Source organism: Neomonachus schauinslandi, chromosome 14 (genome assembly GCF_002201575.2).
Source record: "Neomonachus schauinslandi chromosome 14, ASM220157v2, whole genome shotgun sequence".
NCBI lineage: Eukaryota > Metazoa > Chordata > Mammalia > Carnivora > Phocidae > Neomonachus > Neomonachus schauinslandi.
Genome location: NC_058416.1, coordinates 78,300,191 through 78,316,224, shown reverse-complemented (window position 1 = coordinate 78,316,224; position 16,034 = coordinate 78,300,191). Strand labels below are relative to the sequence as shown.

The following is a 16,034-nucleotide window of genomic DNA, read 5'->3' as shown; positions in this document are numbered from 1 at the left end:
GGAGGGGGAAATCGGGAGCGGAAGGAACGCGGCGGGTGACAACGGGGGATGGGGGTGGGTGCGGGAGGTGTAAGCAGAAAAGGGGGTGCGGCGGGGAGCGGGGCTGAGGGAGTCCGAGGGAAGGGAGCGGAGGACTGAAGAGAGAACTGGGGGCGATGGGGCGGGGAGAAAGCCGGAGGGGCTGGGAACCAGGTGAAAAAGGGGGGAGCGAATAGGAAGGAGACTGTCGCTCGAGAACGAGGACCTGAAGACACCAGGGATCAAGGGAACTGGGGGGGGGGGGAAAAAGGGGGGGGGCGGGGGGGGAAGGGGGGGGAGGGGGTCCGGGAACTCCAGAGCCGGTGAGAGGCGGGAGGGAAGGAACGAGCCTGGGGAATAAAATGGGGGCGCTGAGGCCGGGAGCTCAGAGGTTAAATGGGAGCTTTGGTGGAGGAGCCCAGCTCAGGGGTTAGGAATGGTAAGCCGCCGGTTTTTGAAAATGGGAACTAGAAAAAGACAAACCCGGCGGAAAATGGAGGGTGAAAACGAGCATGTCAAGGTTAAAATGGGCGGTGAGAAAGGGGCAGCGGGCCAGACAAAAAAAAAAGGGGGGAATCCAAGAAGAGTGGGGGTCCAAATCTGGACAAACTGGGTAAACATGGGTGTGACCTAGGAGGACGGAAGTTCACGCAAAGAGGTGTTGGGGACAACAGGGAGAGAAGCGAAACAGGCCAGGGGTACAGTGGGGACTCAGAAACCAGCTTGGATTAAACCCACACATATTCAAAGGGAGGGGCTGGGTGGAAAGGAACGTGGGACACTGAGGTTAAGGTAGGAAGCACGGGTTTGGTTAGAAAGGATGTAAGTTAAGTTGGAACCGCTGTGATAAAGAGCTGGGGAGCAAGGCCAGGGCAAGGAGGAGGGAGCCGCGAGCGAGACTGGAGGGCAGTAAAGAAAGGGGTGGGAGGAAGAATGACCTAAGAGGGAGACTGACTTGAAGCTTCCTCTAAAAACTGCGGTCTAGCCTGGGCCTAGGACAGGAAAGTGGGAGGCCCCGTGAGACATTATGGGGGTTACAATTAGCTGAGCCCAGTAAAGAACTCCCAAGGCCACCCACAACTACAGGACAGCTGATAGAATTCATCTTTTCAGCCAGCCCAGCAGCAGATCCAGGTTCTTCCTGAAGACTGCTACCCTAACCCTTTAATGTTAGAAAGCATGCAGTCTGACCAAAAAGAGGTATGGCAGGGAAGGGGGACAAAATGGAAGAACAAGTTTCTCAAGGAGATCAGGAAAGGTGCAGGAGTCTCAGTGTGAGAGAGTATCTATAAAGAATAAAATGGCAATGAGAACGGTTTCACTGCCAACACGGGGAAAGCTAGTAAAAAAAACTGGGGGAGGCAAACCCATTTCTCCAAATCTTTCAGTTTACTAATCAAGTCTAAATCAAGATCATTAAAGCATTTATTTAAAAATAACTTTATTCCATAATCTTTTAAAAATTCATATTATAACCTCAGAATAAATTTCTCTGTCCCCACCCCTCCCACAGCACACCAAATATTAACATGTAGATAATGCAGAGGGATCTAATTTTTCTTCGCAGCAGTTGCTGGTCAGTCCCACGGTGAGAATTACCAGTTGGCACTTACTGCATCACAATAAATTTTACCTGGCAAGGATGATTTTCTGACTTATGGTGTATCTTCCATGGTGGGTTGTCTGCAGTCTTAGGGCCTATATGTGCTTGTGAGAATTAGAACTAATATCAAAGCCACAGGATTGCCTGAGCCCTTCCCCAGTGTCTCCTTCTGAAATGTCAGTTGTGATAGCCGTTCAGTATTTATCTTCCTGGTTCTGGTAAGTGGATCTTGGAGTTCAGAATACCTTCTGATACGATTGTGTAACAGCACAATGTAACAACCTGGACTTTGCCACAGAGAGTTTGTAACCCACTGTCTCATGCTTGTAGTTTTAGGGATGAGTCATCTTAAAATAAAAGAAAGACCTAATTCTTTAACAATCCTTTAAAACTGAAGGCTGCCGATACCTGTGCTCTCAACTGACCCAGGGCTCAGATATGAGTGACCAAAGTCGTGACTCAGCTAATCTAGGGTGTAGAGCGTTTGGCAACAAGACCTTGAAGCCCCCAATTGCTAGCGGAAAACCCTTGCCCCAAAGATTTCCTATCATCAGGTGCGTGTGCAAGAGAAGAAGTTCTGCAAAGCGTCTCAGTGATCTTGCAAATCATTCTCTGCGTTCCTAGCTAGGAATTTTTTTCCTGTTTTTTTTTTTCTTTTTTTAATATGGTTGCCTCTGCAGAGTGAACCCTCAAAGTCAGGAATTTAATCGTGGAAGATTCTAAAGGGAGACAGACTCAGAGTTCAGTGATTTAGAAGCAACTCAAGTCTGTTCTGAAACAGTGACTTGGGCTGTCCAGAGTGGCGACATCCAGGAAGTGCTGGGCGGCAGAAGCCCCAGCACATAAGAACTGCAGTTTGCTGTACACCCCAGATTAGCTGGGGGTAACAACCTGCAGCCAGCCTCTGCGATCCACAGGGCTCTCAGCTGGGGATGGGGTTCACTCCTAGTCATTTGCTCAGTTCAATCTTTTCGTCCAAGAAAATTAGACTCCTCCCCGTGACACCTTTTTCTTCGCAGCAGTTCCTGGTCAGCCCCACGGTGAGAATTACCAGTTGGCACTTACTGCATCACAATAAATTTTACCTGGCAAGGATGATTTTCTGACTTTTGGTGTATCTTCCATGGTGGGTTGTCAGCAGTCCACAGGGGAACGCTGCAGACAACCAGCTTCTCATCTTACTGGAGTCCCAGTCCCTGTTATTTGGAGAAAGGAAGCTCTCCCTTAAGCCTTAGCTCTTGCCCAGCAAGTGGGATATGAACATTAAAGAGTGCAAACTCAAGTCAGATTTTCATGTTTAGCCCACATCTTTTGCACCCTTATTAGGTCTCTGACATATAAGAGATTTGGACGAAATCAGAGACGAACAATCTCTGGGCTGTACAGGGATCTGGAAACAGCAGCTTAAACTCATCAGATGTTATTTCATTCAAAACTTTACATTGTTGATCAGTGCATCCTCATACTCTCCTTAAGTAGGAGGAAGGAAACAAGTTTTCCCGTCCCCATTTCCAAGATCGAGAAATGGAGGCCAGAGGAACTAGTCTGCCCAAGGAGTACTTATCACCAGGTACTCCATTGCAAAACATTTCTCCTGCCTTCTTTCAAAGCCACCGGAGAAAGGGGAGAATGGGAAAATCTGCAAGCTACTAGGGAGTCACCCAAGAGGCTTTTGTATCAATATGAAGCTCTGCAAAATGAGAGGTTCTAATGAAAGGCACTTCCTCTTAGGGGCCCCTACCTCTTTTGAAAAGAATTACACCTCCAGGGAAGCAAATAGCGTCAGGAGAGCCCTGATAATGCTTCCTCTGAAACCATTTTACAAAGAAGGAGAGGCCCAGGCAGCAGCCTGTAACTTACAGATGACATAGTTTCTTCCACTAGGAAAGGCAGAGGAGAGGATAAAGAACATCTACTGAACACCTGCTGGATAGCACTTTCCCCTCCACAATACCTCATTTAGTCCCCACCATACCCTGTAAGGCAGGTATGATTTCACCTATTTTACAGATGAGGAAACTGAGGCCCCGGCAGAGGAAAGCAACGTGCCCAAGGCCAGGAAACCAGTAAGGAGCAGGGCCCACGTTCAAGCCTAGGTGTTTACAACTCCAAAACCCGAGCCAAACTGCCTCCCTTTGACTCCCCATCAGTATCGGACACCTCCTCACCTTTTCCAGGGAGGTGACGTCTGCCTGGCTTTCCGGGCAGTGATAAAGGAGGTGTCCCTATCACCCCACACTATTCCCTTGTGTGTATGGGGCAAGCTGGTCACGGACCTCTAAGAGTGTACTGGGAGCACTGTGCATGGAGGCCAGGTGCTTCCCCCCACTCTTGTCCCCTCCAAATCAGCATCAGTCAACCTGGATCAAGCCAGAGTCACCGTGAAGGGGGCACCTCAGATGCCAAATGCACCTTTCCCCGCCACGCACTGCCTGTTCCCGACACGTTTTAACATCAATGAGAAAACTTAACAGCAAATCAAACCAATTTAGAAAAAAAAAGGGGGGGGTGGGGAAGGGAATCTGTGTGTGTGTTTTTCTTTTTTCGCTGAGTGTCCCAAACCATTTTCAGCCCTCAGGCAGGGGTGCAAGTCAAGTCAAAGCAGGATGAAAAGCTCATCTTCAACGTAGCTTTCCAGGCTTTTAAGATGGGATAACGGAGGATAGTTCTCTTTCTTCAAACTGGCCTGTCTTCTTCTTGAACGATGTCACTCTGCTCCTCACTGCTGTCATCTGGACAGGAGGGAAAAGCAGATCCGAGTCTGAGTGAGCTAAACAAGAGGTCACTCCATCTCCACCATCCGTTTTCAATCACTGCACTTCCTAGTCCTTCACCGGTAAGCCTCAGAACGGGAATTCACGGGGGGAGCAGGTGGGGCAGGGTGTGTGTTCCCCTTTTCTCCTGTTCTTTTCACTCAAGATCCTCTAGACGTGCTTGATACTGCTTGATACTGCATCACTTGGTTCGTGCCAGTCCCCTCACCTGGAATTCTCTCTCTCTCCTTTCTGCTTATTCAAACTCAACTGTCCTGAAAGACTTGCTTCGTATCCTCCTTCTGCCATTAAGCGTCTCCCAACCAATGCACCCCTGAACCACTCACCTCTCTCTGAGGTCCTGTGATTTCTTTTTTAAAGATTTTATTTACTCATTTGAGACAGAGAGATACAGAGAGAGAGAGAGAGCATGAGCAGGGAAGAGGCAGAGGGAGAGGGAGAAGCAGGCTCCCCGTCAAGCCAGGAGCCAGACGCGGGGCTTGAACCCAGGACCCCGGTATCCATGATCTGAGCTGAAGGCAGACGCTTAACGACTGAGCCACCCAGGCGCCCCTGAGGTCCTGTGATTTTTAAGCCTATCATTCCTCTGGCAATAATCAAATTCCTCCTTGCAACAGCTCTTCTACTGCTCTCTCAAAGTGATGGTTCAATCTTGCTTTCGTCTTAAGTTTCCCCAAGTTTTCCTCGGTACACTCTGACTTGTCTTGGAAAGCTCCCTGCCTACAGTTATGATCGGTCTTTTTTTTTTTTTTTATTCCCCCAACAATGCCAATATCGTGCCTTTCCCAGAGCAGGTCCTTGATAAATGTCTGTCAGTTTAATTGTGGGGTCGGGAGTTGACAGATCCTAGATGAAGCTTTAACTACCTTCCCCACCCTTTAAAACTAGACTCACCTCTCAGAGATTCTTACTGGGAGTCCCAGTGCAGCCTAACAGAGTGCTTTGAAGGAGAAAGAGCTCACCTTGCAGAGCCTGGAGCCCACTGCCCATCCAGTCGACATTCCCATTCACCAGGGCAGTCACTCTGTGAACGTGGCCATGCTTACGGATTTCTTCTGGCGATGCCTCTCTCTCATTTGCTTCCTCCTCTTCTTCCTCCTCTTCAGCGGCATCTTCCTCCTCTACCTCCTCCTCTTCTTCTGAATCCACCAAAACCATGACATCCCCCATGTCTTGTCCCCTAATTTCCAAAGGGGAAGAAATAATCAAGAAGATACCCCATTTTTTTCCCCCTAACATCAGCCCTCTCTGAATAGAAAACACTGGATTGATGGCAACCTCTTTTGTAACATGGAAAATTCTTTGTGCGTTCACCTCAGTTAAGAGAGGATGGTGTGATTGTAATCTCTCAAAGAGATGCAGCCACAGATTCCTACAGACAATCACGTATTTTCCTGGGTGGGTTTTATTACTCCCCTCTGCTCCTTGGGCAGGTGACTCTTTGTCCCAGGAACCTACCATTTTAGTTCCCCTCACAGCACGTACACGAATGCTACGTTCCTTTCCTGAAACGCCCTTTATTTCTGCTCTACTTACTGAAACTTTGCCTCCTACTCATTATTCAAGGCCCAGGTAAAGTCCTCTCCCTCCCCGCAAGCCCTTGAACCATGATTGCACTTGGAGTCCATGCCCAGCGGTTTAGCATTTAATTCTCCAGTTCACTGCTGGTTCTGCCTACCCAGCCAGACTGTGCATTTCTTACACATGCCACGGGCCAGTGACAGTGCTGGAGCATTACATTTTCATATAATCTTCACAGTCTCCTTCTGGAAAACCGATGAGGAGACAGAGGCTCAGAGAGAATCAGGGATTTTCCAAGAGCACAGGGCTTGGGAATGGCAGAGGTGCAAATCTGAGCCCAGGTCCGCTAGTTACAAAGCGTTTTCCCACTATGCCTTGCTGCCTCCTCCTGTGAGAAATAGGCCTGGGGAATGAAAGGCTCACTGGGGAGATGTCCCTCAAATACAGGGTAGTAAAGGTAACATTTTCCCGTGAAAGATCATCCCAGAACAGGAATATCCCTTCATAAACTGGTTAAAAGGAACAAAGAGAAGCCTTCTTTGCTCCAACCCAGAATCTCTTTAGGAAATGATTACACAAGTTCCATTTAGTTACCTTGTCCCTACTGAGCTTTGTTGTTTTTTTTAAAGATTTTATTTATTTATTTTAGACATAGTGCGCAAGCACAGGGAGGAGCTGAAGGAGAGGGACAAGCAGACTCCCCGCTGAGCACAGAGCCTGACTTAGGGCTCAATCCATGACCCTGAGATCGTGACCTGAGCCAAAATCAAGAGTCAGACGCTTAACCGACTGGGCCACCCGGGCGCCCCCTGAGATTTCCTTTTGGGAGGGCATGCTCAGACTAGTCTTCCAAAACATGCTGTGAGACTATGACTTATTCTTCCTTTCAGCTCTTTTTAGGAAATTAAATAAAATAAATGCGCACATGCCTGGGCTCACAGCCCACACACCATCTTTATGCTTCAGTGAAAGCCCAGCTTGAGGTCTGGGGTCTGGTACTACACCCTGAGGTCTGGCATCACAAAAAGAGCACAGACTTTGGAATCAGTCAGACCTGGATCGGAACACAGGCGCCGCTCTTCATTTCCTGGGTGAGCTTGCAGAAATTATTTTAACTCCCTGAGCGTCCATCTCCTTATCTGGAAAATGGAGGTGCCACTACCCTGCTGAAGAGTTTATGAAAGAGTTTCCAATAAGGCCTAACGAAGCCCCTCCACCCAGTGTTCGGCACATGGTGGGTCCTCCACAGCGGCTGCTAGTATTGCTCTTACAAAGAAAACAAAAACAGCAGGGAAGACAGACCACGGAAATGGGTTTTTGACTCGATTCTAGGAACACTCACCTGAAAGTGCTTCCTACTGAAGGGAGAAAGGAAAGAAAATTAATATCCAGTAACATCCACTTCAGCAAAGTTTTTAATCTAACGTTTGCAAAAGAAACGGAGAAATGAGAAAACTGACCCAACATGACAGGTGACAGGGTGTTCAGGGATGGTACTTAAGTGACTCATTATTGTACATCCGGCCCCAGTCAAGAAGCCTATAGAATGGGACCTTGGGTAGGAGCACAACCGGGGCCTCCTTCCCCCACCCACACCCTTTCAAGAAGCCTCAAAGGTAAACGAAGGGACCCAAGAAATCCTTACCTTTCCAGCAGAACACGGGGTTGTAATATAACATAAGCCCTGAGATGATAGCCAGTCCCAGCAGCAGGAGGCTCATGATGGTGCCCACAAGTCCCCCGATATTTAAAGGTTCTGCAAAGACAAATCACACTATTTATTTTATTTTTTTTTTTAAGATTTTATTTATTTATTTGAGAGAGAGAATGAGAGAGAGAGAGCACATGAGAGGGGGGAGGGGCAGGGGGAGCAGCAGACTCCCCGCCGAGCAGGGAGCCCGACGCGGGACTCGATCCCGGGACTCGAGGATCATGACCCGAGCCGAAGGCAGTCGCCCAACCGACTGAGCCACCCAGGCGCCCGCATGCTTCCATTTATTTATTTTATTTTATTTTTTAAAGACTTTATTTATTTATTTGAGAGCGAGAGAATGAGAGCGAGCACACGAGAGGGGGGAGGGTCAGAGGGAGAAGCAGGCTCCCCGCCGAGCAGGGAGCCCGATGCGGGACTCGATCCCGGGACTCCAGGATCATGACCTGAGCCGAAGGCAGTCGCTTAACCGACTGAGCCACCCAGGCGCCCCCACACTATTTATTTTAAAGATTTTATTTATTTATTTGACAGAGACACAGCGAGAGAGGGAACACAAGAAGGGGGAGTGGGAGAGGGAGAAGCAGGCTTCCCGCCGAGCAGGGAGCCCGATGCGGGGCTCGATCCCAGGACCCTGGGATCATGACCTGAGCCGAAGGCAGACGCTTAACCACTGAGCCACCCAGGTACCCGGACAAATCACACTACTGATTCATTCCACTGATTCTTTGACGTGCTGGTCAAAGAGCAACAGCTCCCTTCCTCTACCTGGGTCTCAGTTTTGTTTTGGTTCCATGATATCCGGCAAGGCATATGACCTCTCCATAAAGAAGATAAATATCTCATTTCCCGACCTCAGACAGTTTGTGGAAAGCATGTGATGCAAAGGAAGACTGGAAGGTTAAAATCTCCAGACATCAAGACTGTTTATAAGGCCACCGAAATGAAGAGGGTGAGCTATTGGTCCCATGATAAACAGTAGTGATGAATGGAACAGAATAGAGAACCCAAGAACAGACTACACGTAAAAGAAAATTTGATAGATGACAGATTAGTGAGTAAAAGAGGAATTATTCAAGAATGGTGCTGGAATCGATGGCTATCCAAATTTGGGCGGGGGAGAAACTCAATCCCCACACCTCACACCATTCACAAAAATCAATTCTAGATGGATTAAAGATTTAACTGTAAAAGGCAAAATGTTAAAACTTTTTAGGAGAAAGTATAGGATAGTATCTTTGTGGCCGTGGGGGAGATAAGATTTTTTGAGATGTAAAAATTGCTAATGATATAAGATCCATAAAATTAACTACATGAAAGTAAGAATGTCTGCTAATCAAAGGATACCAAAAAGAAAGCAAAAAAAGACAAACAAGCTAAAAGGAAATACTTGTAACATGTAAAACTAACAAGGAATTAGTATGCAGAATTTCTAAAGAACTCCTACATATCTGTAAGAAAGGGGAAAATGTCAAAAGACACAGTGAGTATTTCACAGAAGAAACACAAATAGCAAACATATGAAATAATGTTCAATCTTCTTAGTAACACAGAAGGGCCAATTAGAACAACAGTAAGATTCCATTTTACATGTACTTAATGGGCAAAAATCACAAAGCCTGAAGGCAAAAATGCAGAACAACTCAACACTCTTCAATACTGCTGCTGTGAATAGAAATTGGTATGACCACTTTGGAAAATGATTTGCTATTATCCCAGAAAGATACAAATGTGCATAACCCTTCCTTTCTATTCCTTCTACATATATCCTAGAGAAATATTTGCCTAGGGACCTGCTATATATGTGTACACAAGGAGCTGGGTAAAAGATTTTCATGGCAACACTTTTGCTCATCACAACAACAACATCAAAATCAGAAACAATACCAAAGTCTATCAGCAGGAAAATTAGTAACTTAGTTGTGGAATCATGACACAGTAGAAAATCCTACAGCAGTGAAGAGGTACAAAGTATAATTACACATGTTGGCATGAATAAACCCTAGGAACAAAATGTGGAGTGGAAACAGCAAGGATTTCACTATGTAGTAAAATTTTTCTTGAATAAAAAAATTCAGGATAGTTGCTTACCTTTTTCAGGAGGCCCAGGATGAGACTGGAAAGGGGTCTAGAGGTAGGGTTGGCCGAAAAAAATACAACATGCCCATTTAATTTGGATTTCAGATAAACAATGAATCCTGTTTTAGAATAAGTATGTCCCATGGAAAATGTGGGATATACTTACACTAAAAAATGCTTTGTTTTTCTAAAATGCAAATTCAAGTGGGCATCCTGGTTTTGTTTTGTTTTTTTTTTTTAGCTTTGTTGTCATTTTCTAAATCTGGCCATACTACCTACAAATAACTTCAGCATTGTAGGCACCCCTCTGTATCTTAAGCGGGATGGTAGTTTCTCAGGTGTGCATTTTGCTATTATGCTTCACGACTTACATTTTTTGTTTTTTATGTACTTTATATTTATAATATATATTCTTTGGGATGTAACAAGTTATTATTTTTTTAAGTTTTATTTTATTATTATTTTAGTAATCTCTACACCCAGTGTGGGGTTCCAACACATGACCCCGGGATCCAGAGTCGCATGCTCTTCCGATGGAGCCAGCTAGGCGCCCCAACATAAATCCTTTTTTTTTTTTTTTTATCCCCATGCAATGTTAGAGATTTACGACTGGATAATAGTTTTTCCACCTTATCAAGTCACAGTCAAGCAGATACGCCTTCTCCCCAGTGGCAGTGACCCGCGTATAGGGAAGAACCAAACTGTCCCCATGCTGGTGCCTGGTCCTCTGAAGCTCTCACCGTCCTCCTTTGGGGCCCCTGCCCTCACTCACCTTTCACGGTCAGCCAGATGTCCACCTGCCGCACCCCCACAGGGTTCTCAGCCTGACAGACATAGTAGCCCTCATCCAGGGCCTGGGAGCAGTTGCGGATGGTGAGACTGGAGATCTGGCCATTCTGCGTGATGAGATAGTGGCCATTGGGCTGGAGGACCACCTCAGGCTGGGTGAGGTTCCTCAGCCACAGGATCTTGGCAGGGGGGTAGGCTCCAGTCACTTGGCAGGTGAGCGTCACATTGCCGCCCACGAAGCAAGTCCTCATGGGCTCAGAGAGAAGGGAGGGGCTCCCTGGTGATCAGAAGGTAAAGAAAGACAAATGTTCAGGGAGACTCAAACCATGGCCTGAGATTTTCAAGAATATTACTACCTTCCTGATGAAGCAACTCCAGGAATTTCTGTCCTGCACTTGGTCTCATGTAATAATAAAAGCTAACATTTATTGAGCATCTACTATGGGCTAGGCACTGTTAAACTTATTACCTCATTTTGCAGATAAGGAAACTGAGACCCAGAGAAAGTTAAGTTACTTGCTCAAAGTCACACAACCAAATAAGTGATGCCCCTAGGATTTTGGGTGACCAACTGTCCTAGTTTGCTGAAGCCTGAGGGGGTTCCTAGGACACGGAACTTTCAGTGAGAAAACTGAGAAAGTCTTGGGCAAACCAGGATGAACTGGTTACTTTTTAAATTTTTTTTAAGATTTTATTTATTTATTTGAGAGAGAGAGGGAGGGAGAGAAAGAGTGTGCGCGGGGAAAAGGGCAGAGGAAGGAAAGAGAAAACCCCAAGCAGACTCCCAACTGAGCACGGAGCTGGATGTGGGGCTCGAGCTCACAACCCTGAGATCATGACTTGAGCCAAAATCAAGAGTCAGACACGCGGGGCGCCTGGGTGGCTCAGTCGTTAAGCGTCTGCCTTCGGCTCAGGTCATGATCCGGGGGTCCTGGGATCGAGCTCCGAGTCGGGCTCCCCTCTCAGCGGGAAGCCTGCTCGCCCTCTCCCACTCCCCCTGCTTGTGTTCCTGCTCTCGCTATGTCTGTCAAATAAATAAATAAAATCTTTATCAAAAAAAAGAGTCAGACATGCAACTGACACTGAGCCACCCAGGAGCCCCGAGTTGGTTACTCTTGTAAGCCCAAGTTGCCAGGCTTTTGTAGCCCACATTCCTCATCTACACTCTAGGCTTGCATGCATCATAGCCACGTTGCTCATACAAAGAATGGGCGCACAGCCTGCCAGGAGTGCTTGAGAGGACAATGAGGCAGCTATATTCATTTCCTATTGATGCTGTAACAAACTGCTACAAACTGATTTAAAACAACACAGATTTATTCTTTTCTAGTTCTGGAGGTCAGAAGTTGGAAATGATCCTGTGGGCCTGGAATCAAGGTGTTGGCAGAGCTCATTCCTTCTTGGAGGCCCCCGGGGCGGGGGGGAATCCATTTCCTCGCTCTCTCAGCTTTCCGAAGCCACCTGCATTCCCTGGCTCCTGGCCCCTCCTTGCCTCACTCCAACCTCTGACATCTGTCATCATGTCTCCTGCTACTGAGTCCCACCCTTCTGCCTCCCTTTTAGAAGGACCCATGTAATGACATGGGGCTCACCCCGAAAATCCAGGATAATCTCCCCATCTCAAGATCTTAATCCCAGCTGCAAAGTCTCTCTTGCCATGTAGGGTAAAGTCACCGGGATTAGGACATGGACATCTCTGTAGGGGGAACATTAGTCTGTCTTTCACAGGTCTGTCCTAGACAGCTCCCAATGCAGCATCCCTGTGGCCTTGGGGTCTGATCTGAGTTGGACACAGGGAACTGTAAGGTCTCCCCTAGAGATCCGTGATGTGAGCATTCAGCTCCTAGGGTGATTGTGAGAACAAGCAAGAGACCGTGTGGAAAACACCGAGCACAGCACCTTGCACACGCTCTGCACTCAGTAAATGTCAACGTCACTATTATTGATATTGCCTATTTCATGGTTCTCGGACTTCTCGCTCCGAGTAAATTTTAAGTCCTTCAAAGGTCAGGACTCGGTATTCCTCCACGGGACCCGGTGCCACGCTAAGTACATAGCTCTTACCCAAAAAGATTTGCTGGACTAGGTCCCAAGGAAGGGGGTCCCCGAGGGAGGCAAGGGTTCTGGGGTCAGCCCAGCTTGGATTAAGTGCTGGCTTCAATCACTTACAAGCTAGGTGAATCTTGGGTAAGTCGGTTCACACCGTATCACATCTGCAACTTACAAAACGTCCTGTCTAACCTGCAGGCTATTGCGAGGCTTACAAACAACATGTGAATGATCTGGAAACAGGCAAAGAAAACCCTAAACCCTAAAAGAGCAGGACTGACAGAGGTGACCCCTTCAAAATCAGAAACTGCGGATCACAGCAGGGATGAGGCACAAATGTAGTTTAGGAGCCAAGGAGGACAGAAGAATACCTATGACAGGCACGACAGTTCTATGAAATTAACTGATAAAGTTAATATAAAGTACTCTTAGGGAATAATAGGAAAAGATGAACCCAATAGAAAAACGGACAAGATATGAACAGATTAATTCATAGATGATATATAGGAACGCAAGAAGCATATGAAAATTGCCAACCACACCAGGATCAAAGAAACCCAAATTAAAACAGTTATGCCACGTCCTAATGAACAAATAGGAAAAGTCTAAAAAAAATTCATGATTTAATGGTAACACTCCACGTCGATGGAAATCCTGGGAATGAAGTACTCGCACACAGTCACCGCCAGTGGGTAGGGCTTCTTTGTGAGGTGATGGAAATGTTCTGGAAGTAGACAGCGGTGACGGTTAAGTACAACGTTGTGAATGTACGTAAAACCACCACATTATACGCTTCGAAATAGTGAAGTTCATGTTATGTGAGTTATAGCTCATTAAAAATAAAATTGCAAACTACCAGTTGGGCTGGATTTGGCCCAGGGGCCATCGTGTGCCAAGCCCTGTTGTAATGCAGAAAGTGAGCCTTGTCCCTTCTGTTGCCCGAGGCCAGCCAGGTACCGGACACAGATCAGACACTCGGGACATGTTTGCTGCATGAGTCAGTGGGGAAGGGACAGCCATGTGAATGCCACTTGCCTGGGACAACAAGCACCTCCTGGAACAGCAAGGCTCTCTTCTCAGCAGGCCAGCGCTCCACGGCCACCCCTCTGAGGTAAATTATCCTGACAGGCCGTGAGGAAAATCCTCCCCACGGCCAACAAAACCCAACACTCTCTGGTCCTTGCGTCCGGTTGTATTAGATCCCCAGGGCGGCTATCACAAAGCACCACAAACCGGGTAGCCTGAAGCAACAGAAATCCATTCTCTCACGGCTCTAAAACTCAGAAGTCTGAAATCAAGGTGTCAGCAGGCTTGATTCCTTTGGAGGCTCCCGAGGGAGACACCATCCCATGCCTGTCTTAGCTTCCGGCAGTCGCCGGCCATCATGGGCATTCTGGGCTTACAGAGGCATCACTACAGTCCCCGCCTCCATTATCATGTGGCATTCTCCCCGTGTGTCTGTGTCCAAATGGCCCTCTTGTAAGGATAGCAGTCGCGGGAACAGAGCCCACCGTAACCCAGTATGACCTCATCTTAACTTCATCACACCTGCAAAGACTCTTATTCCAAATATGGCCACATCCACAGGTAGCCAGGATTAGGACTTGAACAGATGTTTTTTGGGGAGACACAATTCAACCCACAACAGCCATCTAGCCTCATGGATACCTCATGCACAGCCCTCTGGCTACACTGGCCTTCTCTCAGTTCGTCAAATGCCAGGTACATTTCCACCTCAGGGCCTCAGCATTTGCTATTTCCTCTGCCAGGAACACTCAGCCCACCCGGCCAGCTCCTTCCCATCCTTCAGGTCTCTTCTCAAAACGCTACTGCCACAAGGAGACCTTCCTGCCCCTGAGGAACAGTGGCCCTCTTCCTAGAAGAGACTCTTTCACACATCCCATTTCATCCTCTTCACAAGTACTATCACTATCTGAGCCTACCTTACTTGTGTTTGGACTTTGTCTTCCTCTCACCCCCACCCCCACACAGAAGAATCTATGAAGGATGAGTGGTCGTGGTTTCAAATACACGTCCAGGAATCATGTGACACTCTTCCCTTCAAAAAGTGGAGCCCAATTCCACCCACTCCCCTTGAAAGTAGAGCCAGACTGTGACTCACTTCTAACGAACAGAAGAGGCAGTCGGGATGCCATGTGACTTCTGAGGCTAGGTAGTTCAGAGAAAGGATAGCGTCGGCCTGGCTTGCTCCCTCTTGCATCACTTGCTCTGGGGAAAGCCAACACCATATTGTAAAGACAGTCAAGGGGCCCTGTGGAGAGGCCCACATGGAGAGGAAGCAACCTGCCACGCATGTGGGTGAGCACCTTGGAAGTAGATCCTTCAGACAATTTCAACCCTCCTAACCAGGTCTTGCAGCTAAGACCCAGGAATCATGGAGCCAAGACAAACCCACTGTGCCCTGTCTGAGTTCCTGGCCCACAGAAATCATAAGATAAATAAATGATGTGTTGTTGTAAGCCATTAATTCTGGGGGTGTTTGTTACATAACTAAATGAACCACGCCCATCTTGTTCACCACTCCATCCCCAATACCTGGAAACAGTACCTGACACATAGCAGGTGCTTAATTAGTATCTATCAAGAGTGGAAAACAGCTTGGATGAGAACCAAGAAGCTTGGTTAAGCATCTTTAACGTTTGAAAGGAAGGAAACACAAAGCAAAAGAAGAAACAATTCAGTTCACTGCGATATCTTGGGATTTCTTTCCCAGACCTTGCCAACGGTTCTCTCAGAATAAAGACGGGTGGACCCCAACCCAGGACGAGGCAAGCCAGACTCACTGATCTGTACCGCACAGCTGGCTCCCAGCTCTGGCCCCACTATGTGGCTCCCAACACACTTGAACTTCTTGCCATCTGACAGCTGGGACTGGTTCAGCATCTCCACCCCCAGCTTTGACGTCCCCACGACCACACCTCCTGGCTCTTCTGTCCACAGGAAGTCCGGGTCTGGGTATCCCCCGTCCCAGCGACAGGTGAGCTGCAGCATGAGTGATCCTTGTGACATCTCTGCCCGGCATTGAGGGGCTGATGGAGGGGGGACTGCAAAACACCAGAGCATGTGGGCTTAGTCGCAGACTCGGAGATCACCACTGGGCTGGCTCTAAGGATTACAGAACCGGGGTATCAGAGAAACATCATGCCCAGTTAGCGTACCTTGAAAGAGCTCCTTAGCATAAATTAGTGTGTGACAATAGTCCGATTTCCTCTGCTGAGTGTTAAATCTCCAAGGTTGTGGGCCTTGATTATCTTTGCATTTCTCACTAGCCACAGTGGCCTTTAAATGTGGCTATTTAAATTTAAATTAATTACATTACATTACAAATTTAGTTCTTCCATCACACCACCCACATTTCAAGGGCTCGGGAACCCTATGTGGTGGGTGGTTATTGTACTGGACCATACAGAATAGAACAGTTCCATCTTCATAAAAAGTTCTACTGGACAGTGCTGGTCCCCAGGGGGAG

The 16,034-nt window shown here is 47.4% G+C and overlaps 1 protein-coding gene across 2 annotated transcripts in view; it reads right to left on the bottom strand.

Annotated features, from left to right (window-relative positions):
• Positions 1-3,412: 3,412 nt before the first annotated feature.
• Positions 3,413-16,034, bottom strand: part of VSIG10 (V-set and immunoglobulin domain containing 10) — a 29,740-nt gene continuing 17,118 nt past the window's right edge. The window contains exons 4-9 of one of the 2 annotated variants that reach the window (XM_044921083.1): positions 15,349-15,609; positions 10,479-10,772; positions 7,562-7,672; positions 7,259-7,274; positions 5,358-5,575; positions 3,413-4,353 (exon numbers count right to left, since the gene is read on the bottom strand). In XM_044921083.1, coding sequence (XP_044777018.1) covers positions 4,298-4,353; positions 5,358-5,575; positions 7,259-7,274; positions 7,562-7,672; positions 10,479-10,772; positions 15,349-15,609 — 956 coding nt within the window. In that variant the 3' untranslated portion in view covers positions 3,413-4,297. The remainder of the gene's footprint in view (positions 4,354-5,357; positions 5,576-7,258; positions 7,275-7,561; positions 7,673-10,478; positions 10,773-15,348; positions 15,610-16,034) is intronic. The other variant, XM_044921084.1, reaches the window with a different exon arrangement.